General features: G+C 51.6%; 1 protein-coding gene across 1 annotated transcript; it reads left to right on the top strand.

Annotated features, from left to right (window-relative positions):
- The first annotated feature begins 1,872 nt into the window (after window positions 1–1,872).
- Window positions 1,873–25,455, top strand: CCDC92B (coiled-coil domain containing 92B). Its single transcript, XM_070390222.1, has 4 exons — window positions 1,873–2,077; window positions 13,820–13,972; window positions 18,586–18,633; window positions 21,606–25,455. The coding sequence occupies exons 2-4, from the start codon at window positions 13,843–13,845 to the stop codon at window positions 22,199–22,201; spliced, it is 774 nt and encodes a 257-aa protein (XP_070246323.1). The 5' UTR covers window positions 1,873–2,077; window positions 13,820–13,842; the 3' UTR covers window positions 22,202–25,455.
- Window positions 25,456–26,976: the final 1,521 nt, after the last annotated feature.

Below are 26,976 nucleotides of genomic sequence, written 5' to 3' on the forward strand. Positions count from 1 at the left end.
CATCAAGAGATGAAGAAGCAGGATTGGGCTGGCCTTTCTGCTCCTCTCCTAAGGGTTTCCTCAGAGGAGAAGGGTTGAAGAGGGGCTACCCACAGCTCAGCTGGAGGCTAGAGTTCCCACAGTGGGATTTGAAATGCCTTTGAACACTCAGACGGTAAAGCGTCTGCCTACAATGTGGGAGACCTGGGTTCAATCCCTGGTTCAGGAAGGTCTCCTGGAGAAGGAAATGGCAACCCACTCCAGTATCCTTGCCTGGAAAATCCCATCGATGGAGGAGCCTGGTAGGCTACAGTCCATGGGGTCGCAAAGAGTTAGATACGACTGAGTGACTTCACTTTCTTTCTTTCTTTCTTTCTTTCTTTGAACACCACTGCCTGTCAAGCCAACTAAGAGGGTGATTTCTTCAATTTGGGGGGCCAAGAGCAGCTAAAACTTTCATCCACTGACACTCAAGTCCAGTTAAGTTTAAAAGTTGACTAGGGAGGGGGGACTTTGAGGGAGGATGAATAGATACATATGTATGGCTGAGTCCCTTTGCTATTCACTTGACGCTATCATACCATTGTTAGTTGGCTTTACCCCAATACAAAATAAAAAGTTTAGAAAATAATTTTTTGAAAAGTAAAGTTTTAATGTGAAAAAAAAAAAGTTGACCAGGAAGGAGACGGAGCAAAGAGATCCACAGAGAAAACACAGGATGATCTTGAGGCCGATGATTTGTTGGAGCCTGCCTCGAGGCCCTCATGCAAAGGTCCCGCAATTCCAGAGACAAAGGCAGAAGATTTCTCTGGACATTTGGCCCAGGAGGGTAGGGAGGAATGTTCTTGGCTGGCAACAGAGTGGGAAAAGCCAGATCAGCCCTTTAGTCTGAAGCCCCTCAGTCCCTTCCTCCAGTCCCTTAAGGCTGGGATGGAAATGACTTACCCAGAGACAGTTCTGAACCACCTGCTGCTCACTCAGTGCCACCTCGTCCCTTGCCATCATGAGCACGAATGCATAAGGAGCACTCAGCGCTGTTTCAGGCACTTAACCTGTATTAACTTATTTAATCCTCAGGACAACCCAAAGATCTTATCAGCTGCATAGACCATCATCATCCCATATTACAGATGAGGAGACTGGGGCCCTGGAAGGAGGAAGGTATTGGTAGACCCAGAAATAGAAGCCAAGCAGTCCAGAAGCCTCCCAAGCTTGGATCAACTCCAATCTTCTGGACTCTAGGGTTTCAAAAGGATCCTCTCTCTTGGCTCTTGGGACCCGCAAATAGAGGGAAAGAGGATGTCTCATCAACTGAGGCCCTGAGAAGTGATGTGACTCACCCAAGGTCACACAGCTAGTAAGAGATCTGAGACACAGGGTAGATGTTCTGACACTTGGTCAGTTCGCACCCCCCAATCCCAACCTTGCCCTGGACTAGGTGCGGGGGGTGGGGTGGGGTGGGGAACCGGCTCAGGTTTCTACGCCAGCGGGTGGGCAGAGGGGCGGAGCGGATCGCGGCCTGCCGGCCTGGGCGCTGTCCACGGTGCTGATACGCCCGCCGCGCCCTTGCTCTCCAAGTGGCGGCGGGTTCCCCGGGTTTCCCTCCCAGCTTCAGTCAAAGGCGGCTCCGAGAGTTCGGCAGCCCGCCGGGGTCCTCAGGCCTGGCTCCCGGGGCTCCCGGGGCTCCCGGGGCTCCCAGGATTCCCCCTCCCCCGGCCGCGCTCAGCCTGCCTCCCCTCCCCCCGCCCCGCCCACGGCCCCTCCCCGCCAGTCCCAGGTCCCTCCCCTCCCCCCTTATCTCTCCCGCCCCCCGCCTTCCCCCCTACTGCTCGTTCGCCAGTTCCGGTCACGTTGCTGGGTGTTTACGCCTGGAGCCCGCCCCGGACCCCCCCGCCGCCCCGCGCACTCGGCGCCCGGGAGCCCCCCGGAGCCCGGGCCCGATCGCCCGGCAGCCTCGCAGTAGCTGATGGCGCCACAGCTCCGGCGGGCGCTGCGGAAACCCGGGCGCAGCTAGCGCGGGGAAGAAGAGCGCCTCCCCCGACACAGCCTGGCCCGGACTCGGGGCCCCGCTGGCCCGTCGCTCCCTCAGGTCCCGAAGGTGAGGAGGCCGGGGGGCGTAGGGGGTGGGCGCCCGGGTGGGGAACCGCACGACCCGGGCTCCTGCTCCCCCGGGAGGGCGGGCGCTGGGCTGCGCACCGCAGCGCAGGAGGCGGACAGGACCCGCGGGCTGCTGGCAGAAGTTGTCCTCCGCCGCCCAGACTCCGACCCTTCCTGGCCCTGGCGAAGAGTCCACAGCGGCCCGAGGTGGAGCCACAGCCACCTCCTGCCCTCCGCCACGGCACACATCTCTCTTTCCGCCTGCCTTTCCCTGTCCTCCCTGGGTACCTCTCTTCCCCGTCCTCCTTAGTCTCCACATCCCCCCACTGCCTTCGCTGGGAGTCATATGCGAGGTATAAGCAGGGCAGAACATTAAGACTGAGGGGGTGGGGGCTCCAGTTTCCCCAGGCATCCCACTCCCCGTGTCCCTGGATCTTCAGCTCCACCGAGGTTGGGGCTCCAGGGATCTTCAGTGGAGAGAGGAGCCATAGCCTAGAGGTTTGCGGGGAGGAAGGGCCCCGGACTGGGGAAGACCACAGGACCTCCACCCCGGAACTGTGGCTCCACAACTGGCCAAGTGACCCCCACCCTGCAGAGAGTCCCAGACATTTGTCAAGGGCTGACTTTTTGTTCCCAAGGCAAGTCCCCAGGAGAGCCAAGGACTTGGGGGGAGGGGGAGTAATTATTTTTTAATACGTGTACTGCCTTGGCTTGGTGAAGCCCTGCCCTCAGGAAGCTTATGGCTTAGAGCAGAAGCCAGGTTTGCACATGCACAGGAGCACACACACACACACACACAGTAAAGTGTGATACAAGGCAAAATACCTGGGAACATAAGGAAGGAGAGCCAGCCTGGTGTGGTGGGCCAGGGAAGGCTCCATGGGAAAGGTAGCACTTGAGCAGGGCCCTGAAGGATGGGTCAGGTTTCAGGAGGCAGCAACAGGGTGGGCGATAGTGAGGGGATGTCCATGGCTAGCAGTAAGAGGTAGAATCTGAAAGAAGAGTTCAGACTGCAAATGTGGACTGTGTTTATAGATTGTGAAGGGTCTTAAATGCCAGAGTGAACCCCCAGTGGGGTGCTTCCAGTTACCAGGCACTGTAGTTGTATATTTTGAGCAAACTGCTTAACTTCTCTGAGCCTCAGCTTCCTCATCTATGGAGGGGATATACTAATAGAACCTTCAGTGCAGGGTTGCTGTAAAGATCAGTGAGTTATTACGGAGTTCGGGTTAGGACTTAGTCCTGTCACTGCTGAGGGCCTCGGTTCAATCCCTGTTCCGGGAACTAAGATTCTGCAAGCTGGCTGGTACAGCCAAAAGAAAAAAAAAAAAAGATAAATAAGTTAATATTCATAAAATAAAATAAGAGCAGTGTCACCCATTTTTTGTTATTATATAGGTATTATTACCTATGCACTGATTTTTTTTTTTTTCAACTTAGCCACATGGCTTGCATGGTTCCTTGACTGGAGAGCAAACCCAGGCCCTTTCCAGTGGAAACTCAGAGTCCTAAACGGTGGACACCAGGGAATTCCCCTGATGATTATTATAATAAATATTGTTATCTGTGTATCCATGTCTGAGAAAGATTTCTTGAGTTCCTGCTCTCCTTCCTACTCCAAACCTAAGAGTTAGGTAGTGAAGAGGAATGATAGCCAAGAAAAATAAAGAACATACTAATTCATTTATTTATCCATATATTACCGTGGCTATCTTATCTAATATACCTGCCTGGACTATAAGAATGATAAACATAGTTTAACATTCTCCTCAGTTGGAAAGATCCCTTGGAGAAGGGAATGGCAACCCACTTCAGTATGCTTGCCTAGAGAATTCTATGGACAGAGGAGCCTGGTGGGCTACAATCCATGGGTTTGCAGAGAGTTGCACATGACTGAGCAACTAACACGAAACAAGAATGCATACTTAAAGAATCTGAACAAAATACAGGTATTTGAGTGTTCAGAACAAGTACAAGGATATGTGTTGACTCAATAAATATTTTCAGTCCCAAAGAGAAAAGAAACCCCAAGTATGAAATTGAAACTGGGTCAAGAGAAACAGTCAGGGGCTGCAGCGTGGCAGACAACACAAACTCCATGTAAGCAGAAAGCAAGAGGCTTCAATTCTGGTTCATCTCCCAGCCATGGTGTCTGCCTGAGAGAGAGATGGGGGCAGCAGAGACCAAGGGAAGCAGGTCTAAGGAAAGGAGGAAGTCAGCTGCTCAAGGAAGAATTGAGCTGTATAAGTGGTCTTCAAACTTTTGGTTAGTGGAGGCCCTTTCTCCAATGAATTTGTATGCACAAGCCCATCATATAGAGAGGAATAAATACAGCAAAGCTTCCAGTCCTGTCTTCTGCCCTCAAACCTCTTGGCAACATCTGAGATCCCTTTACAGAACTCAGGTTCTATGGAGCAAATTGAAAAACACTGTTTGAGATGATTCTTTGAGCCCTGAGTGCTATGATTCTGTACTTTCTGTGGTTCTTTCAACTCAACAAGCTCTAAGAACTGGAGAGGAGAGAGAACTACAGTTTCTTCCTTGTCCAGTCTGTGGTAGGCAGATAGCTGAAGAAGGAAGGGATACCCATAAGCTCCACAAAGGTAAGCAGGAAATGAACTCATTTTCAGAGATCAGGAGCCCTGGCCTTAGAAAGTTAGAATTGTGCCAAGGTCACAGAGTTCCTGGGCCTCAGACTTTGTTGATGGTTGGGGACCTGAGAGATTTCTCCCACCAACTTCACCAAGAGGGAAAAATATTTGTAACTTTCAAACAGAGAAGCATGTCAAAAATACTTGGAATCTGGTGGCTCAGATGGTAAAGAATCTGCCTGCAATGTAGGAGACCTTGGGTTCAATTCCTGGGTTGTGAAGATCTTCTGGAGAAGGGAATGGCAATCCACTCCAGATTCTTGCCTGGAGAATTCCATGGACAGAGGAGCCTGGCGGGCTACAGTCCATAGGGTTGCAAAGAGTCGGACACAACTGAGCAACTAACACTTTCACTTTTTTGGCAGCCCAGTGGTTAAGACTCCATGCTTCCAGTGCAGGGGATACGGGTTCAATCCCTGGTCAGGGAACTAAGATCCTGCATCCTACATGATGTGGCCAAAAAAACAGTTTTTCTTAATATAGTACTTGGAGTTAACTCTATAAATTATGAATCTTGTATTACAGATTCGTTTTTATTCTTGATGACAATTCTTAAAAATGAACTTTTTTTTTAATCAAACTAGAAAATTCAAAGAAAACTAGGTGCACTAGGAGAAGGTGGGCAGAAGAAACAATGCAGGCCCTGAGGTGGTCAGGATGGTGGGCAGACGCCAGGGACCCTTCTCACCAAGCACTTTAATCTGGGAGTTTGAGCATCTCAGGCTGGGTGTGGGGAGAAGATGGCACTGAGAACTCTAACCCGTCATCTGCCACCACTAGCCTGGACCAAGTCCTCAGGCAAGAGCATCTTCTGAAACCTGGAGCTTCCAGCACTGCGTATCTTTGCAAAAACCTGACATTTTCCTGGCTTGGGCCTTCTGAAGTGCCTGTGATTCCCCAGCAACATAGCAATCTGTGTCGTCCCTGGTTCCTCCTTCCTCACCCTATCCTCCGCCCTCCCCCAAACAAACTAAACAATCACGTCTAAGAAAGAATATTTGCCAAGATCGTTTGTGACCCAAATATCTGCCCTGAGAAGAACAGCCTACCTGGTTGGAAGCAAACACTCAAGTCCTTCTGGGAAGGTGCAGAAACAGCTGGCTGGTTCAGTCTCTCACCGTGGCCAGGGTCTGCTCTCCAGGGCTGTGTGGAGAGGGCTTTACCCTCCAGAAATATTTGCATTTCAGCATCAGGGAACAGACATTTTTCTCTCTTCATCCTAAGCATAGGTCCCCACACCTTCATCTTCCAGGTGCATGACAGTAGAGAGACAGATGCAAGAAAAGCAGGAACCCCCCCGCAAAACACACACACACACGCACACACATACGCACTCCTAGAGGCATGCACGCAGGTTCAGGTATATGTACAGACACAGAGGCACACACATCACAGCATAGATATACAATAGCACAAACATAGTTCACCTGTTTCTCACCAGTTATGCACCAGATTACTGACTGTCTGTTTGACATCTATTTGTCCTTGTTTGAGGTCTCCTGAGCATGTCAAATCTAACATGTCTCGGGCTGGAACCTACCTTTTCTGTAAATCTGCTTCTCTATCAGTCTGTCCCAGCCCCACAAATTCACTCACTCATGGATTCTATGTATACTTACTGCTACTGCTACTACTGCTAAGTCACTTCAGTTGTGTCCGACTCTGTGCGACCCCATAGATGGCAGACCACCAGGCTCCCCCGTCCCTGGGATTCTCCAGGCAAGAACACTGGAGTGGGTTGCCATTTCCTTCTCCAATGCGTGAAAGTGAAGTTGCTCAGTCGTGTCCGACCCTCAGCGAGCCCATGGACTGCAGCCTTCCAGGCTCCTCCGTCCATGAGATTTTCCAGGCAGGAGTACTGGAGTGGGGTGCCATTGCCTTCTCCGTAGCTCCTATTTGCCAGAGTCTATGCCAGGTATTAGGGAACAGGAAGAAACAAAACAGTCCTTCATCTTATATTGCCAACAATCTGGCCGGGGAAACAGATAATAAGCAAAAATGTGATATATTCATGTGATGGTAAGTTCATGAGAAAAAAAAAATAGGGAATGGAGAATGACAGCGGATTCTGTTTGCTTGTTTGTTTGGGCCGCAACACACAGCTTGTGGGATCTTAGTTCCCCCATCAGGGCTCAAACTTGGACCCTAGCAGTGCAAGTGTGGAGTCCTAACCACTGGACCGCCAGGGAATTCCCAATGGTTCTATTATATATATAAACGCTATATCATTTTATTTTCCTTTTTTTTTTTTTTTTGACTGTGCCACTCCCTATGGGAGATCCTAGTTCCCTAATCAACAATCGAACCCACACCCACTGCAGTGGAAGCTGAGTCTTAACCACTGAACCACAAAGGAAAGAAGTCCCTCAGTCGTGTCCGACTCTTTGCGACCCCGTGGACTGTAGCCCACCAGGCTCCTCCGTCCATGGGATTCTCCAGGCAAGAATACTGGAGTGGGTTGCCATTTCCTTCTCCAGGGGATCTTCCCAACCCAGGGATCAAACCTAGGTCTCCCGCATTGCAGGCAGACGCTTTAACCTCTGAGCTACCAGGGAAGCCCAAGGCTTCCCTGACCGGAAACGAACCCGGGCCACGGCGGTGAGAGCGCCGAATCCTAAACACTAGACCACCAGGGAGCAACAGTTCTGTCTTAAATCAGGTAATCAGAGATGTGGTTCAGCAGTAAAGAATCCACCAGCCAATGCAGGAGACCAGAGTTCAATCCCTGGGTCGGGAAGATCTTCTGGAGAAGGAAATAGCAACCCATTCCAGTATTCTTGCCTGGGAAATCCCATGGACAGAGGAGCCTGGCAGACTACAGCCCATGGGGTCACAAAGAGTCCAACATAACTGAAGAACGAAACAACCACAAATCGGAAAAGGGCCCTGAACTAGAGTCCTGAATGCAGAGAAGGAATGTGCCCTACGGATATCCTGGAGAAGCACCTTTCTGGAAGAGGGGACAGCACTGACAAAGTCCCTAAGGCTAGAGTGTGGTGGGCAAGTTGGATAAAAAGGAAGGAAGCTAAAAGTGACTGGGGTAGAGCCAGCAACTGAACAGTGCGAGATGAGGGCAAACAGAGCCAGAGGTGACTGGGTTTCAGACGAACTTTGGGTTTGGTTTTAAGTGAGATGGGAGGGTTTTGGTTGAGGGCAGAGAGATGTCATCAGATTCGCTGAAGGAGGCCATTGCAGGGGTATACCAGAGGGATGGTGGGATTCTCTGGTAGCTCAGCTGGTAAAGAATCTGCCTGCAATGCAGGAGACCCCGGTTCAATTCCTGAGTCAGAAAGATTCCCTGGAGAAGGGATAGGCTACGCACTCCAGTATTCTTGGGCTTCCCTGGTGCCTCAGCTGGTAGAGAATCTGCCTGCAGCGCAGGAGACCTGGGTTTGATCCCTGGGTTGGGAAGATCCCCTGGAGGAGGGAAGAGCTACCCACTCCAGTATTCTGGCCTGGACAATTACATAGACTGTATAGTCCATGGGGTCACAAAGAGTCGGACACGACTGAGCAGCTTTCACCAGAGGGATGGCAGGGATGGAGACAGTGAGACTTGACTGGATTTAGGATTTTTTTAAATATGTGTATAGGTATTTATTTGTATGTATGGAGTGTGTGTGTGTGTGTTAGTCACTCAGTCATGTCCAACTCTCGGTGGCCCCATGGACTGTAGCCCACCAGACTCCTCTGTCCGTGGCATTCTCTAGGCAAGAGTACTGGAGTGCGTTGTCAATTCCCTTCTCCAGGGGATCTTCCTGACTCAGGGATCAAACCTGGGTTTCCTGCATTGCAGGTGATTCTTTACCATCTGAGCCTCCAGGGAAGCCCATATGTGTGTATGTATGGAAAAGACTTTGATGCTGGGAAAGACTGAAGGCAAAAGGAGAAGAGGGCAGCAAAGGATGAGATGGTTAGATAGCACCACCCACTCAATGGACATGAATCTGAGCAAACTTCAGGAAATAGTGAAGGACAGGGGAGCCTGACGTGCTGCAGTCCATGGGGTCACAAGAGTCGGATACAACTTAGGGACTGAACAACAGTGCCCAGTCGCTTCAATCATGTCCAACTCTTTGTGACCCCATGGACTGTAGCCTGCCAGGCTGCTCTGTTCATGGGATTCTCTAGGCAAGAATACTAGAGTGGGTTGCCATGCCCTTCTCCAGGGAATCTTCTCAACCCAGGGATTGAACCCGCATCTCTTGTGTCTCTTGCATTGCAGGCAGATTATTTACCCACTGAGCCACCTGGGAAGCCTCAAACAACAACAAATGTATTTATTTATTGATTTGACTGCCCCAGGTCTTAGTTTCAGCTTGCAAACTTTTGGTTGGGGCATATGGGATCTAGTTCCCTGACCAGGGATCGAACCTGGACCCCCTGCATTGGGAGCATGGAGGCTTAGCCACTGGACCACAAGGGAAGTCCTTAGGATTTTTTTTTTTTTTTTAAGGTAGAGATAACAGGATTTGCAAACAAGTTGGCTGTAAAATATAAGAAAGGAATCAAAGATGACTCCTAGGTTTTTGGCCTGACCAACTGAGTTCCCTCTATCAAGATGGCAATCACCTGGTCAGAGCAGACTTGGAGGGGGAATCCTAAGAGTTCAGTATTGAGACTTGAGGAATGGTCTTGAGAGTATTGAGAGTTAAGTCTGAGGGACCTATTAGACACCTAAGTGGTGGTGTTAAGAAGTTAATGGTGGTGTTAATTTGGGGGTCAGCATATAAATATTGGGTTGGCCATAATATTTCATTCTTTTTTTTCACTCAGTTCATTTGGATTCTTAGTAAGATGCTATGGAAAAACCTGAACAACCTTTTTGGCCAATCCAATAGCATTTACAGCCATGGGATTGAATGAGGTCATGGAGGGAGTGATTATAGAAGAGGTCCAGTGGGAAAGATGAAGAAATAGGAAGGATCCAGTAAATGTGCCTTCATACTTGAGTTTCCCAGACTGGAAAGCTGGGAGACATCCTAGACGACGTCCCTTTCCCCATGAGCATGATCTAATACAGCCTATTCCGTCTTCCTGCCAGTTCTACCCCCAGACTACACCTGGACCTTCTCTCCACCTCTGCCTCCATCATTAGGTCCAGGCCTGCATCATCTCTCACCTTGGTAACTGCTCCATTTCCCAGTCTGTTCGTTCTGCCCCCTCTAATCTGCCCTCCAATGATCTTTTTTTTTTTTCCAATAATCTTTTAAAAACACAAATCATATCATGTTCATTTCTTGCTTAAAGTCCTTTAATAGATTCCCAATTCATTTAGCATTAATCCACAACTCTTAACATAGTTTACAAGTCCTTGGGAGATCTTTCACTTGCGAAACCTCACTTCCTGCGACTCTCCCCTAATACTTTACACTTCAAATTTCACCACCAGTGGCCATGTCTCCATTGCTCAAGACCACATAAAACACTTAAACACAAAGCTTGGGGACTTCTCCAGTGTGGTCCAGTGGCTAAGACTCCTTATTCCCAATGCAGGGGGACTGGGTTCAATCCCTGGTCAAGGAACTAGATCCCACATGTTGCAACTAAGTTTTCATGCCTCAACTAAAGATCCCGCATGCCACGACTGACCAAGCACAGCCAAATAAATAAATCAACTTAAAAAAAAAAAGCTTGGCATATAATAGGCACTCAATAAATGTAAGCTATCATGATTATTCTACCTCTGGGCTTTACAGATGCTGTTCCCTGTTTGAGATGCTCTTTCCTTTACCCTTCTAACTCCTCCTCCTCCTTCAAGTCTGTATTAGTGTTCTATTGCTGCATCAATTTATTATCTCACAGTTTCCAGTGATGGGAAGCCTGGCACATTCTACTTGTGTTCCATTCAGGGTCTCCCAAGCCTGAAATCAAGGTGGGCCTGCATCCTTCTCTGAAGACTCATCTAACAAAAGATCTGCTTCCAAGATCCTATTGGTTGTTGGCAGAATTTGCTTCTTTGTAGCTGTAGGACTGGAGTCTCCATTTTCTTGCTAACTGTCAATCAGGGACCGTCCTCAGCAACTAGAAGCCTTGCTCAGGTCCTGCTGTGGCTTCCTCCACAGGCTCTCTCACAGCTGGGCAGTTTTTCCCTTCTAGTGTGCATGCCTGCTCAGTCACTCACTTGTGTCCGACTCTTTGTGACCCCATGGACTCCGCTGTCCATGGAATTTTTCAGGCAAGCATACTGGAGTGGGTTGCCACTTCCTAATCCAGATCTTCCCCACCCAGGGATTGAACCTGTGTCTCTTGCATCTCCTGCATTGGCAGTAGGATTCTTTACCTCTGAGCCACCTGGGAAGCCTTTCCTGCTTCTAGGCCAGCAGCCAAATATCCTTCAGGCTTCAGATCTCTTCCTACAGCAAGAGCCCTTTGAACCTGCCTCACCCAGAATAATCTGATTTTTTTTTAACTCAAAGTCAACTGATTGGAGATCTCTGTAAAATTACATCTGTAAAATCCTTCACCTTTGCCATATAACCTAATCACGAGAGTGAAACCCGTCATAGTCCCAATCCCACCCACACCCAAGGAATGGGGATAAGATAGGAGATTGTGTCTTCCAGGGGCTGGGAATCTTGGGGACCATCTTGGAATCCTTCTTGCCACAAAGTCTCAGCCTAAAATTATTTCTACAAGGAGACCTTCCCTGACTCCTAATTTAAACTAGGTCCCACTTTATATTCTTACACATTACTCTGCAGATTTCTTTCATGGCTCTTATAGGTTGTCATTTTTAACTTATTTGTATTGTTTGTTTAATATTTATTTATTGGGCTGCATTGGGTCTTAGTTGTAGCAGGCAGGAACTTCAGTGCATCATACGGGATCTTTCACTGCAGTGCACAGACTCTGTGGGCTTAGTTGGTCCTTGGCATGTGGGATCTTAAGTTCCCCGACCAGGGATCAAAGCTGCATCCTTGCCATTGCAAGGCAGATTCTTAGCCACTGGACCACCAGGGAAGTCCTTATTGTTTGTTGAATGCACCTATTTATTTGTTTGATTCTCTCCTCTTCACCCTGTGAGCTCCATGAGAATAGAAAGCAGGAATATTGCTTTGTTCATCACTGTGTCCCTGTACCCAGCACAGTGGTTGGTAATGTTAGATCACTGAATGAACGCATGATGAGCAAATGGCAAATGTGGGCAGGGATTAACCTCCTCACACATTAGACAGAGAGGAAAAGGGATGAAGCGTTGATTGAGCCGGGTCCTCTGCTACATGCTCTATAATTTCTTTTTTCATTTAACCCTCACAATCATCCCAGGACTGTTACTATGAGTAGCCTCATCTTATAGAAAGGGAAAGCAAGGTTCAGAGAGGTTAACTTTCTTGCCCAAAGATACACAGCAGGGAACCGAAAGATCTAGGATTCAAACCCAGGACTGTTTTTGGTGTAAATACTGGGAAACTGCTTTGGATTCAAAAGACTTGGCTGGAGAACTGAATCTGCTGTCCCTCACTGGCCGTGCGAACTGGCACAAGTCGCTTCCCTTCTGAGCCTGCATCTTTGTGAAACGGAGGTGGTGGTGCCCACTGAAGAGCGGTTGGCAGAAGTAAATTCATGTGCATGATGCTCCCTAAACATAGCAGAGCGGACAGTAAATGTAACCAGTGATTCCCACAAACCAAAGAACGCCCCCACCCAGCTTTCATGAAAGCTCACTTGGTTGGATTGGGAATGCCTTGGAGGTACAAGGACAGGGGGCCCCAAGAGAGGAACCTGTGAATGTGAGGTTCCCATTTTCAGTCCTCCTGGCTGTGCTTCTACCAAGGACAAGCTGGATTTGCAGAGGCTTACCAGCAATTCTGTATGAAGGAACCATTGCTGAACAGAACAGTCCATCAGCTGGTTTTCTTCTCCCCTGGCCAGGCATTCCTAGGGCAGGTGGAGGAAAGGCCGCCACAAGCTTTGGGAGTCCCTGGCAGAGGAGGCATGAGCTCTGAGACCTGGACATCAGAGGTCTGAGCTTCCGCTGCCCTCTGCCTCCTGTTTTTGCCCTCTGCCTATGCTTTCCCAAGACGCTGATCATCCCAGAAGAGACTCATGGGGAAATGGGGCAGGGTCAGAAGAGGGAGCGCTGGAGAGCCAGGCCATCATTAGGATTCGGGGACGTAAGTCTTCCTCTCCCATCAGAGTGTCAGAGCTTCCACCATGGATCTACGCCTTGGGTCTCCTATCACCCTCCGCCACTCCCCTTGGGTAAAGGGCTTCTACTACCTGCCTTCAGCCTGCAGAATTAGTGCTAGTGAAACATTCATCAGACCTTCCTCCTCTGTGACGTAGAAGAGCCCAGAGCCCTGGGTTGAGGTTAAGTCAAAGAAATGGAATTGAATTGGAGGAGGAGGGTTGTGCTGTAACCATCAAGTGCGTACTCAGTCGCTCAGTCGTGTCCAACTCTTGGCAACCCCATGGACTGTAGTCCACCAGGCTCCTCTGTCCATGGGATTTTCCAGGCAAAATACTAGAGTGGGTTGCCGTTTCCTCCTCCAGGGGATTGTCCTGACCCAGGGATTGAACCCGCATCTCCTTCATTAGTAGATGGGTTCTTTACCACTGAGTCACCTGGTAAGCCCTCTAACCATCAGTCCTGCCAACTGATGGTTGCCCTTGAACAACCATCAAGGGCAGAGCTGGAGAGGGTTCAGGAATCACCCTCTCTACAATCCCCTAATTTTACCCAAGAGAAAACCAAGAGCCTAGAGAAGGGGAGGGCTTGCCCGAAGTCACACAGCTGGTTAAGAAGCAGACTAGAACCCAATCTCTGTCTCTCTTTACTGACTTTGCTGCTCCGTTCCTTTTCCTTGCTGAGATATAGAAGAGGCTAAAGTTTCATGGGGGCAAGGAACTAAAGTCGTTCCCTCTGAGCCTCTGGTTCTTCATCTGTTGAATGGGAATAATGATACTTCCTGCCAACACACCCACTTGCTTCAGATGTTTCAGTGGGTAAATACAGGGGACATGACTTCAGGGCCAGAATCCTCTACCTGGTACAGCAGGACCCCAGACTGAAGATCACTGAAAGGATCTGAAGGTGGACAGGGTGGATGGGCCCGGAAAATGTGGGTTCACCTTGTTATCCTCCCCAGGTGGGGCCCAGGCCTGGGTTGCCATGGATACCGTGTCCCTGGAGCATCAGATCCAGAGCGTGCAACGCCACATCAGCTTCCTGAAAAAAGAGCAGATGGCCCTGCTGCGAGACCTGCACCTGGAGATCCTGAGGCTGCAGAAACGCTGCTCGGGTGAGGCCTGGAGGGATGCTGGGGGGCGACTGTCAGCAGCAGCACTGTCTCTGATGGGGTGTCCGCCCTCAGCCTCCCTAAGCCAGGCAGGTGTTCATCACCCCTTTCTCTTGGTGAAGAAACTGAGTCTTGGGGAAGTGAGACACATGGAACGTTCAAGCACCTCCCAGCCCTAAAAAGCCCTCAGTCTTGGACTTCCCTGGTGGTTCCGTGGTTAAGACTTCATGCTTCCATCACAAGGGCCGCGGGTTCGATCCCTAGTCGGGGAACTAAGATCCCACGTGTTGTGTGTCATGATCAATAAATAAATTTATTAAAAGAGATACACAAAAAATAAAGAGAGCTGACAGTTCATAGGCAGGTCCATGCTCAGCTTGAGGCATAAGTGATGAGGCCAAGTATCCCACACTGTCCCGAGGAGTAAGCACTTCCTCTCCCTGAGGGCTGAGTAAGATTTAGACATGCTGAGATATTATGGGGCAGTGAGAATGGAGAAAACTTTGCAAAGGAAGAGCATGGCAACATCCAGAAGGTAGTAAGTCAAAAGTTCATGAAAAGTTCTATTTGACCGGATTACCCTCTACTTAAAGCCGATGGGAAATATGGCTGGAGCCAGAACATGGAAGACCTCGACCAATATCAGGATGGCTAAGAAGTTTGGCCTGTCCTCCTGGGTAGTAGGGAGCCACTGAAGGTTCTTGAGCAACCTCACGCTACATTAAGAAACTCAATCCAGCAGTTGTATGGCAGATGAATTGGTGGGAGAGGGAGGCAGGGGGACTAGTGACAGGTCCAGGGGAGAGATAAAGGGGGATGGAAAGGGGAGGACCAGTGGGACACAGAGGGACCTGGCAATCAATCAGATTTGTAAGCAGGACAGAGGGAGGCAACAGGGATGATGTAAACCTCGTGCCTGACTTCAAGTCTCAGCTGCATGGCCGTCTCAGAGGCTTGGCTCTGGCCCAAATGCTCACCCTGCATCTTCAAGTGCAGGCCTTAGAGCCAGTGATTCAGTATCTCAGCTGGAACAGCACAATCTCAACATTGTACAAATATGTAAACTGAGGCCCAGAGACAGAGAGTGAGCATCACAATGCATCAGAGTCAGGATTAGAACCTAGGGCTCCACATGCCCAGTCATGAAGCGTCTGTGGCTTTTTTTTTTCTGGACACACCACGCAGCTTATGGGATCTTAGTTCTCTGATCAGGAATCAAACCCTCGCCCCCTGCAGTGGAAAAACCGAGTCTTAACCACTGGACCACCAGGGAAGTCCCCTCTGCTGCTTTCCACTCATCCTCTCCCCAGCATACTCAGATTTCCACTTCCCTTCCCTCCCTTACTCATGGGAGTCTCCCCCTTCCCCAGAAAGAAACTGAGGCTCAAAGGGTTTTAGTGACCCGGCTGGCTTCTCACTCTATGGCACGAGAAGCCACCAGTCCTGACTTTCAGCTACCACAGTCCCCTCTAGCTCCATATATGAGTTCAGTTCCCACCTGCCAAGACCAGACTTCTTGTCATCTCCCCCAAAGCCTGATAGGCAGCAGAGGCCAGCCCTTGGGGGCATGGATGCCCTACAGTGTCTCATTCCTGCCTGATGCCACTTTTTTACTGTAGTAATGACATTAAAGGGATATTGACATGAGTGAACCCTAAGACCCTGTAGCTGTTTCTCTAATTTCTTTTTGCTTCATAATAATTCTGAAGACCTGGGTCCTTCCACTCAGGATGCAGGCCAGGATCCCAAGAAAATAGGTTGCTGTTGTTCAGTCACCAAGTCATATCCAGCTCTTCACAACCCCATGGACAGCAACATGCCAGGCTTCCCTGTCCCTCACTATCTCCCGGAGTTTGCCCAAGTTCATGTCCATTGCATCAGTGATGCCATTCAACCATCTCATCCTTTGTAAGAAAGTGTAACAGGCAGGAACAGAGCGCTCTCAGCCCCCACCCTCCTTCTCAGACAAGTATGGGCCTGCAGCCTCTTGGTTATTGATTAAGGAGATAAAAATAACTCTGGGCTGGCCTGGAGCAGCCACTCATGGGGCTGAAATGACCGAATAAGGCCCTTCCTCCAAGGGATGGAGGAGAGAGGGGGAGAGGAGAGAGGACAAAGGAGATGTTTTTAAAAAGAGATTAAAGAGGGATCCAGAGAGTGCAAAAGGATAAGAGTGAGAAGGGGCTGGTATAGGAACCAGGAGGGCAGGGCTTAGGGAAGAACCTGCCCAAGAAGGGGTGATAATTCTAAATTAAAGGGGCTTGAGAGGTAGGTGGGTGTGTTCTGGTTGGGAAGGTAGCTTGGATGATAATAAGAGCTGACTCAGCTAGACTGAGCCCTGTATTTCTTTTCTCTTAGTAAAGAATCTGCCCGCAACGCCAGAGACCCAGATTCGATCCCTGGGTCAGGAAGATCCCCTGGAGGAGGAAATGGCAACCCACTCCAGTATTCTTGCCTGGAGAATCCCATGGACAAAGGAGCCTGGCGGGCTACAGTCCATAGGGTCACAAAGAGTCAGACACCACTGAGCGACGAACACTTTCATAGGTGAGAAGACTGAGGCACAGAGAGGTGTTGTCACTGGCCCGAGGTCCCACAGTGTGTCTGACCTCACAGTGTGTGTGCCTGCTAAGTCGCTTCAGTGGTGTCCGACTCTTTGTGACCTCATGGACTATAGCCCACCAGGCTCCTCTGTCCATGGGATTCTCCAGGCAAGAATACTGGAGTGGGTTGCCACGTCCTCCTCCAGGGATCTTCCAGACCTAGGGATCGAACCCGCGTCTCTTGCATCACCTACATTAGCAGGCGAGTTCTTTACCACTAGCGCTGCCTGGAAAGCCAGTGCCCTCATGCATACTCATCTAAATCACCGGGACTCTGGTTGGAAGGGGAGCAGGGAGATTTGATGGATGAGGGAGTGGAGCCCAGCTACGATTCTGTCTCCCCTCCCCCAACTCTGGTGGTTAAAGGCTAAGGAGAAACAAGCCCACAGGCAGTTAGTGACAGAGCCAGAGTCCCTCGGGCTACTCTCCAAACCTAGTCCAGGGCCCCCCTGGGTTTACATCCCAGGGCCTTGGAGGAGGGGCCAGGTTGGCCCCAGGAAGCCCTGGGGGAGGTTCAGGCTCTGGTCACAGCAAAAGGCCCAGGCACTCCAGGCTCTCTGTCTCCTGGAAACAGTTGGCCTCCCCAGGGAAGGCACCTCCGGTAATGCCCCTGGTATCTAGAAGAGCCTGGTGAGGGCAGCGAGGAGGGGCAGGCGGAGGGCCCACAAGGTGAGTCTCTCTCTGTTGGTACTGCCAGACAGTGGACCCGGGGATCCGCTACTTCCCCCCACCCCCGCCTTCACATCTTCTCCCTTTGGGCACAGACTGCGTCCCTGCAGGTACACGCAGGTGCGCCCGAGAGGTGCCCTCCGTCACAGGCAGCTGCCCCTCCTGGGCTCCCTCCTGCTCCTCTCCCAGCCCTTGAGCCCTGATGGAGTTGGGATGCAGTGGGGTGGGGAGTGGGCTGGAAAAACAATCAGACTCAGCTGGCTGAGGGGCGGGGCATGCTGGGCTCAAAGGGATGGGAACTGGGGACAGGCGGAGGAGGAGACTGCTCCTGCACTAGTGCCCTTGAGGGGCCCCTTGGCTGCTCCCCACCCCCCTCCCCCACCCCACCCGTATGCCCTCAGCACCAGGCTGAGAGCCACTCAGGCTTTGCTTCACTAGGTGTCTCTGTCCTTGAAGCTTCTCTCCCTCCTCCATGGAACGTGGCAAAACCGGGGCTTAGAAAGGGCAGGGCTTGGGTTTAGAAAAGAACCTGGGCACAGCAGTACTGGCTGTGAAACCAGTGAAATACACATGTGCTTTTGGTAAATAGCCACCACCCTGAATCCCCTTTTAGTGTCCCCAGGCAGCCCACCCAGGACTAACTCCAGCCTTCCCAGACTAACCAAACCACCAAAATAGTGGGAGGTAAGAAATGTCTGTTTGTTTTGTTTGAATTGGTGGGTCTGACTCTTTGCAACCCTGTGGACTGTAGCCCGCCAGGCTTCTCTGTCCATGGGATTTCCCATGCAAGAATACTGGAGTAGGTTGCTATTTCCTTCTCCAGGGAATCGTCCTGACCCAGGGATCGAACTAAAGTCTTCCTGCATTGCAGGAAGATTCTTTACCAACTGTGCCAAGTCGGACCCTACCCGGACCCACCAATAGACACTGAAAGGTCTGTGCCCTGGACAGCAGGGGTCCTCCAGACTGGCTCTGATTGTTTGGCATGTTAAATATTTGTACACCACCTCTGGAAAGGGGCAAATACTTCCCCCACCACCAGCCCCAAAAGCAAGCCTCCGTCCCACAAGGGTTGAACTAATCTGCAAATTCAAGACATAGAACTTATATTGGAAAGATCTCTGGACTTAGAATCAGGCAGATCAGGTTCTGGTTGTGCCTCTGACGCCTCTCTTTCATCTCTTTCCCTCTGGGCTGCATTAAAATAGGTATAGGGGGTGGTTTAGATGATTTCTGAGCATCCTTATTGCCAGTTTTACTGGGTTGTGAGTCTTAATCTCACACACATACTCTTTCTCTGTTTCTAACATACACACAACTGCCTTTTCTTATCTCCGCCCCCAGAACTGACCCATGACCTGGAGATGAGAGAGGCCCAATCGCACCAGCAAGGTAAGAGAATAATTGGTCACCATTTCCCCACCACTTAGGACCCAAGCCTTCTTCGTGCCCAGTCGAGACTTGGGGATAGCCTCACATGCCCACTCAGCTGGGTGACCTTGTGCAGTGAGCAACCGGCAGCACTGCACACGCCTGGCATCCCTGTCTCCATCCAAACTGGGAAAATGAAAGCAGGAAGGAGATGGTTTCCAGGAAGTCCATGTGCCTGACTTCATTCCTTTGTGACCCACCTCCCCAATCTTCCCATCCTTGTGCAAGTGATTCTCATGGTCAGTGTTCACACTCGCCAAGATGCTAAATGTCAAGATTCGACATGATGGCAATAGGAGGTCTTTGACTTCAAGGAACTTAGTCCAGAGGAGGAGAAAAGAGACAAGTGCACATTAGCAAATTCTTCATTTTACAGAAACAGGACTTCTTGTGAGTGTAGCAGTTCCACTAAGGTGTTTGTTTATAGATTATCCCTTCATCCGTAAAATGGGGAGCGGTGTGGGGAGATAGCATTCAGTGAGTGTAGAGTTTCAGTTTTGCAAGAAGAAAAAATTCTAGAGATCTGTTGCACAACAATATGAGTATATTAATAGTACTTTAGAGCTAAAAATGGAAAAAGAAATGGCAACCCACCCCAGTATTCTTGCCTGAAAAATCCCATGGACAGAGTAGCCTGACGGGCTACAGTCCGTGGGGTCCCAAAGAATTCGGACATGACTGACCGACCAAGCAGACACATCCTTAACCATTTTTAACACACAGTTAAAAATGGTTAAGATGGTAAACTTAGCTATTTAGTTTTTTGCCACAATTAATTTTTTCAAATGGGAGGGGTTGCATTGTTCAGATCTTAATCCCCAGGTTATATGATCTCTGAAAACTAGGTCTGGGTGTTCCCCATTGCCTTCCAGTATAAGCACATTACCTGACATGGAGAGGGACTCGGTAAATGCTTGATTTAAAATGAACCACAAAAGTAGTATTTCTTTGGCCAGAAGGGTTTTAAGAATGGACTTTTTGCCATATGGATGTGCTCCTTATAGATCAACAGCTACATGACCAAGAGTTAGGCACAGGAAAGGCTAGAAGGTTAAAGTAGAATGTTAGAAGCCCTACAAATTACCTGCATGTTCATGCATAAAGATCTAAATACTTATGAACTTGAACTAATTCTGCCGATTATAAGTGGCAGTTGTGGGCAACCTCTTGGTGCCTAGCGCTTGGAGTAAGGGGAGGCACGTCTCCAGATATCAGGAAAGAACAGTTGTGTGACAGCAGTAGCTTTGGGGGCTCCCAGGTGGCTCACGGTAAAGAATCTGCCTGCCAGTTCAGGAGATGCAAGAGACACAGGTTTGATCCTTGTGTTGGGAAGATCCCCTGGAGAAGGAAATGACAACCCACTCCATTATTCTTGCCTGGAAAATCCCATGGACAGAGAAGCCTGGCAACTACGGTCCATGGGGTTGCAAGGAGTTGGACACGACTGAGCACGCATGCACAGTAGTAGCTTTTACTCTACCTACTGTTCTTCCTCTGAAATGGCTTTTGGGATCATCTGGACCCCTGTGCCTCGGGCTGTTGCTTTTTTTTTTTTTTTTAATAAATATTATTTATTTGGCAGCACCGGTGTTAGTTGCATGCAAGACTTTTTTTTTTTTTTTTTAAAGTTGCAGCATGCAGGATCTAGTTCTGTGAACAGGGATTGAACCCAGGCCCCCTGTATTAGGAGCAAAAGAGTCTTACCCACTGGACCACCAGGGAAGAGTCCCCAGTGTCCTGGTTTTTATTCTCTCTCTCACTGGGCCTAAGAACTATTTTTCTTTGTTCTCAGTTTCTATGAAAATCACTTGGGGATTTTCCTATCCCCTTTAGAGTCACCTTTTACCTTCCCTTGGTCACCTTTCGGCTACTGATATCCCCATACCCACTCAAGTGCGCCAGTCCTGGGATACGGTCCTGGCTGAGATGGAGCTTATGATTCAGGAGGCAGGAGTCCTCAACCCTGGGGGTGTATTAGAATCACCAGGAAAGATTTAAGAAGCGCCAGTGTGCTGGTCCAACCCGGGGAGAGTCTGATTCAGTCCAAATTTGTTAGGGCCCAGGAAACTGTTTTTTAAAACTCTCTAGGGAATTCCCAGGTGGTACAGTGGTTAGGACTCTGTGCTCTCCCTACCAAGAGCCCAGGTTGGATCCCTGGTCAGGGAACTAAAATCTCACAAGCTACAGCTTCAAAGATCAAAATAAATAAAGCTTTCTGGATGTTTCCAGTGTACATCCAGGTTTGAAACCGAGTGCCGTGGGCAAAGACAACAAACATGTAAACGCGTAATAAATGCTGTTTATGAAGGAAGCACAGCACACTGATTCCCCTTTCTGCTGACACTCCCAGCTCTTTCAGCCCCTTGTTCCTATGTGTCTCTCCTTCCCCAGGGCTTTTACACAAGCCCTTCCTTCCGTAGGAAGCACCCTTCTCTTCTCTGTTCACTACTTAATTCCCATTCATCTGTCAGATCCTAGCCTCGTCATTTCTCTGCTTAGAAGCCTTCTCCGATTAGGTCACAGTCTCCTGCGACAGTCGTGGTGTTGGCAGGTGTCACACACGCACCTACACATTCTTTTGTGATTATGTACCGTACATCCCCCACTGTGCTTACTGAGAGCTTCGTGAGGAATTATTCACCACCCTATCCGCAATCCCCAACACGACGCACAGAGTCAGGGCTCAACAAATTGTCGTGGAGTGAATAATTGGTCTGGGAAGGGGTTGCTCTTAAGGGCTGCGCGGAAGAGTTAGAGGCTCGGCCAAGCAGGAGGCAAGAGCTAGGAGGAGGAAAAAGGCAGGCGAAGGACTGAGCCCGAGCGCTGCGGGACCTGCAAACGGGGAGGTGCGGGGCTTCGCTCCGACGACTGGTGAGCGGCGCAGGTCCGGCCAGGCGAGGACTCTCACTCTCCCCTCCCTCTCCCCTGCCCAGAGCTGGCGTCCCGGGAGCTGGAGAGCAAGTGCCGCGCGCTGGAGTCGCAGCTGGCGGAGCGAGCAGCGGCCAACGCGGAGCTGCGGAGGGAGGTGGCGCAGCGCGAGGCGCTGGTGTCGGCGCTGCGCTGCAGCCTGCGCACCGAGGAGCGCCGCTTCCTGGAGGAGCTGCGTCGCCGCAGCCACCGAGCCACCGTGCTGAGCACGGAGCTGCAGAAGCACACCGAGGCGGCCGCCTACCTCTCCTGCCAGCTGCATGCGGCGCGCCAGAAACTGCAGACTCCGCGCCCGGGGCCCGGCGCCGCCGCCGCCACCACCGAGCCCCGGATCCGCCGGCGCGCACAGCGGGCCCGCCGCCCGCCCGCCGCCGAGGCCGCCGCGAAGGGCCCCGGCCGGGACTGGGCCGCCTGGGAGCGTGCGGCCGGCGTCCCGGACGACCTCGATGCCATGCCCGACCCCGCGCTCTTCCTCTACGCCCGGAGGCCCCAGCGGCCCGGCGGCCGCAGCCCGCGCCAGCCGCCTCCCCAGGAACCCCCGGACCAAGCCGGCTCGCCAGCCGCGCCCCGTCCGCCCAGTGCGCCCGCGGACCCGGAGTAGGCGCGGGGTGGGCGGGTGGGGAGCCGGGAAAGGCTGGCCCGGGTTTCGACTCAGCTCGGGCCGGGGCGGATAGGGTAGGGGCGGGTCCCTGGGGCCGAGAGAGCCAGTCCCTCCCCCAGGGAGCGGGCGGAGGCGGCCCCTGCTCCCCCGCGCGTTCCAGCCGCCCCCGCCTTTTGTATTTCCCGAAGCTTTGAGCTGTCGCTGCAGCTTTGAGCTCTCCTCTCCCGCCGGGGAGCTCCTCCGCCGGGCCCAGCGAAGGCACTTTTTTTTCCTTGAAGAGGACTCAGTACCGATCCTTATCTGGTCCCCACCCTGCCACTGGGAGGGGACGGGGCTGGAGTCACGCCCTGACCCAGGAAAGTGACAATCGTTTGGCCGTAGCGGGGAGGCCGGGCTGGCCTACGGAAAGGAACCAGAGTGGCCCTTAGGATCCTTAGGCCTTCCAGCTCCCCGCTGCGGCCTCCCCCAGACCTGCACGGCCGCCCTTCCCTCCCAGCCTGCCTCCGAGGGGCGGTTCGGGCTGGGGGCTACAGGCTGGACCTTCTCCCCCACATCCCTACCCCCAACTGCTGATAGATCCCTACAGGTGAGCACGGAACACTTTAGAAGACGCCTCCCCCACAGCCTCTGGTGGGGGGAGTGTGGACTTATGGAAGTTTGAACTTCTGGAAATTAGCACGCATAGACCCTTAGAGAAGATTACATAATGGGTTTGGTGGCAGATAACTGTCTCCAATTCTCAGTTCTTCCCGGGTATGTAGACTCCAAGGACACGCCAGAGTCGGGCTGATGGAAGGTTAAAAACTGTTTTCAGGAGGTAGCTGGGAACCTGAAGGCTGCCCTGGGAGTTTCCCTAGTCCTGTTTATTGGTGCTAATTTTGCCCAGCTTCCTAATTAGCTGGTTGCACCCAGAGGCAGGAAGAGGGGCCCTGCTTCTTGGAAGTGGCAGCTGTTGATATAAGTTTGAGTGTGCTGGGGGCGGTGGGCTGGGGGATGGTGGGAACGCAGGTTAGGCCCCGGCCTCGCCCTCGCCAGGACTGCCCGCATCCTATCAGACCTGAGAGCGGCGGGGTGTTCAGTGCCCTTTGTCTAGGTTGGGGAGTGGCAGACGAGAAGACTACTGCCCCACCTCCTAACGCGTTTCTCCCCAGCTCCCCCTCACGACCGAAGGCGGGAAGTGCAGCTCCAGTCCGGTTCGTTGCTCGCACCCGAGTCCAGCCTGGAAAGAAATCCCTAGAACCCTGTCGTCTCGTGCAATCCCTCTTTTGTTGGTCGTGCATCAAGTCCGAAGTGCCTGTGAGGTCTTCCAGGGGCCACCAAGGGAGGATATGGGGCAGCAAGAGGCCTTGACCTCACCCACGATGCCCCATCCCAGCAGGTCCTGATCCTCTGCCTGGGGCTGAGACTTCTGCTTGTTGCCCAGAGGTCTGGGAGGTCTCCAGCGGGTGATGAACCCTTTTCCCATCACGGCCCCATGAAGAAAAGGGGGAAAGATTCCCAATTACACCCCCTTTCACTGTATACATTAGAGGGAGCAGGACACCGGTGAGCATACAAACGTGCAGCCCCCTCCTAGCTCAGGACTGCTGAGACCACTGAGCAATAAGCAGGCCTGGTCTGTGTCCGCCACTGGGGCGCCCTGGGGACGGACAGTGCTGTCCAGTCTAAAGGGCCGCGGGAGTGGCCTAGGGTCCTTGCTCTGCCTGCTCCCACCTCTCCACTCCCCAGTCTCTGTGGTTGGACCTCTGCCCTCTATCTCCCCTCAGGTGTGGGTGACTCACGACCCCTTGACCCTTGGCCCACTGCCTTCCTTTTCAGAACATGTCTGAGGAGGCCTCTCTCTCTGCTCGGGGCTGTGCTCACTTGAAGGGGCCTAGGACCCTGGGAAGGAGGAGGGAAAGGGGGTCTTTCTGGAGGCGCCCACCCAAACCCTCATCTTCCACAACCATACTTTCAGGGTGAACTGGGTGACTTTGTGATGTCAGTTCTCCTACAAAGATGATGAAGTACTCTATCCACCCACCCACCCGCTAAAAGCCATAGCTCCACCCAGCTGGCCTCCCCCAGCTCTATAGCAATAGGCCTCTTCCTCCTTCCTTCCTCTGTACCCGAGGAGCCCGGCTGGGGGCCACCACAACACCCCTGCCCCACCATCCTCCCTGGTGGCCTGCCTGCCTCTCCCCAAGTAATGCATCAGCACCTCCCCTGCTGTGGCTCTTCCAACAATCAGAGGTGACTCTTGTTCCTGAGCTACTTGGAGATTCCTGCCCCCCGCCCCCCATGAAAGGTCCGGAGTGCTGGGGTGGCTGACTCACTGACTCAGCTGAGGTGTGGGGGTGCCTGGGAAAGGAAATAACGCAACCATCCCTCCCCCCTCCACTCAGCAAGCTGGGGGAAGGTCCAAAGCAAAACCAGGGTTCCAATTTTAACAGAAATGCCCCCTCCCCATCCCTCGCCTGGAAATAATAGATGAGAAGCTTTCCTCCTCCAGAACCCTCGGGGCGCCAAATGAAATGAATAAGACTGGGAGTCGGTGGTCTGCCCTTGGCCTCAGTGGCGGGAACTCCCCAGCCTTGCCCTCGGCTTCTGGCCCTCCCACTCTCCCAGCCTGAGGGACCCACCCTGCCAAAGGAGAGACCCCCCCTCCTCGAGCCCCTGACAAGTTTGGGTGACTAGAAAGGACATTGCCTTCCCTCTCCCTGTCCCCCCTCCCACCTCTCCCCTCTTTGCTGCACGAATTCCACTGGGGGAGGGGTGTGTTGACACGGACACTCAGGGGCCCTAGCTGCAGCCAGGAGCTGCAGGTGGGGACCCCTCCCCATTCTGGAAGCCAGCCTGGGACCTGTGGGCAATACAGCCTGAGGCTTTGTGCCCCTGTCCCCGCTCACAATGGCCTGCAGTTTGGGGCACCAGTCGGGCTGAAATGGGGTGGCCCTTCCCCAAAACAAGCAGCAGACTAGAGGTCCCCCTGATGGAGCAGAAGGAGGCCAAGAGGGTGTGGAGCAGCACCTCCTCTTTGTGTGGAGCCAGGATTCTCTAAGCAGTCTCGCTGAGCGGCCGGCCTTGAGTAGGGGACCTTCAAGGCTTCAGAAACACCTGGCAGGAGCCCCGCAGGCACGGCAGAGGGATCCTGCTCCAAGTTCTCTGTTGGCTGCGCTTTTTAATCCAATGCTTTTCAGAGTGTATTCACTCACCTACAGAAATAGAGCCCTGTGCTTTAGGGGTGACTATCATATGCCTTATTCTTAATAAAATACCTGAAAAACACAGAAGTCAAATTTTTTTCTATGGGCACTTCACCCCACCCCCCACCACCTTATTGGACAGGTCTGTGGAAAGGACGTGGAGGAGACAGAATGGTTTGGGAGTTAGCCAGTGGGGTGGGGGGGTGGTGGTGAGACTGGGAGCTGAGACTCCCAAGTCCCTTCTATGGATAACCCTCACATAAGGCACGAGGCTCTCAGCTGAGATGTCCTGAAGCTCAGGCTAGCCCGGTCTCTCTCCATACCACCCCAACCCAAGGGAACAAGCAAGACCTTAGATCAGAGGCTCCTGGCTAGGGTTGGCAGGGATAGATCAGAAGGGTATTATGCCTGGAATTGCCCATTGTTCTGGCCCAGAAGCAATCCTGGGCTTCTGGACACCTTCGGCAATGCTGGTTCTCCTTCCCTGACACCCATCTCCATCTGATGCAGCTGCGAGAAGCCCAGCGTCCCAGAGAAGAGCCCTGATCTTATCCTCCGCTCCTGAGAGCTGTCCTGGGACTGCCGTTGGGAGCTCAGCACACTCAGCACCTCAGGCCTGCACATCTTCAGTGTGGGTCTGTGTTGTTAATGGCTCCTGGAGCAAAAGTACCAGCTCTGCGGTCTGAGGATGCAGAGGACGTATGGGTTTTGCCTGCAACCTTTCTTCTGATAACAGTACCATGTTAGTCCATGGGCTTCCTAGGTGGTTCTAGTGGTGGAGAACTTGCCTGCCAGTGCAGGAGAGACAGAGAGAGGGTCGGATCTCTGGGTTGGGAAGTTCCCCTGGAGAAGAAAATGGCAACCCACTCCAGTATTCTTGCCTGAAGAATCCCTAGGACAGAGGAGCCTGGAGGGGCTACAATCCTTGGAGTGACAAAGAGTCAGACACGTCTGTAGCAACTTAGCATGCAGGCATGTTAATGCATGTGTTGGGGGCGGGGACTATCCCCACCCATGTGACCCAGGTCACACTAATTGGGTTAGAGGTGGGCATGCAACTCTAAGCGATGAGAACCCATACTGTTACCTTTCATTTAACACCCAAGTTAGGTGTTAGGGATACAGCAGGGAAACAAACAGGACTACTGCAGGACAAATTCTTAGGTGGCTGAAATGGCAGAACATCATCCTGGAAGACTGGCCATTTGCCCCAGGGATGGAGCTACCCGAGTATGAGGAGGCTCCACAAAAAAGTGAAACCAAGAGAGACGGAGACAGGGACTTTTCCGGCAGTCCAATGTTTAAGACTCAGCACTTACAATGCAGGGGGATGTGGGTCTGATCTCTGGCAGAAGGAATTAAGATCCCGCATGCCATTCCACATGTCAAGCAGCCAAAAATTAAAAAGAGAGAACTGCTTTTTTTTTTTTTTTTTTTTGTCACGAGTGTTTAATTCTACCTTTTAAAAAAATTTTATTGAAATACATTTGATTTACAATGTTGTATTGATTTCTGCTATACCGCAAATTGATTGAAATATATGTGTGTATGTGTGTGTATATACATATATATATAACCTTGCCTCTTCTT

This window comes from Bos mutus, chromosome 19 (genome assembly GCF_027580195.1).
Source record: "Bos mutus isolate GX-2022 chromosome 19, NWIPB_WYAK_1.1, whole genome shotgun sequence".
Classification (NCBI taxonomy): domain Eukaryota; kingdom Metazoa; phylum Chordata; class Mammalia; order Artiodactyla; family Bovidae; genus Bos; species Bos mutus.

What these genes read in the sequence shown, in the direction of transcription:
- CCDC92B (XM_070390222.1), top strand. Translation starts at nt 13,843, where the DNA reads ATGGATACCGTGTCCCTGGAGCATCAGATCCAGAGCGTGCAACGCCAC. An exon ending in GCTGCAGAAACGCTGCTCGG is followed by an intron (nt 13,973 to 18,585) that starts GTGAGGCCTGGA and finishes CTCCGCCCCCAG; the next exon opens with AACTGACCCATGACCTGGAG. An exon ending in GGCCCAATCGCACCAGCAAG is followed by an intron (nt 18,634 to 21,605) that starts GTAAGAGAATAA and finishes TCCCCTGCCCAG; the next exon opens with AGCTGGCGTCCCGGGAGCTG.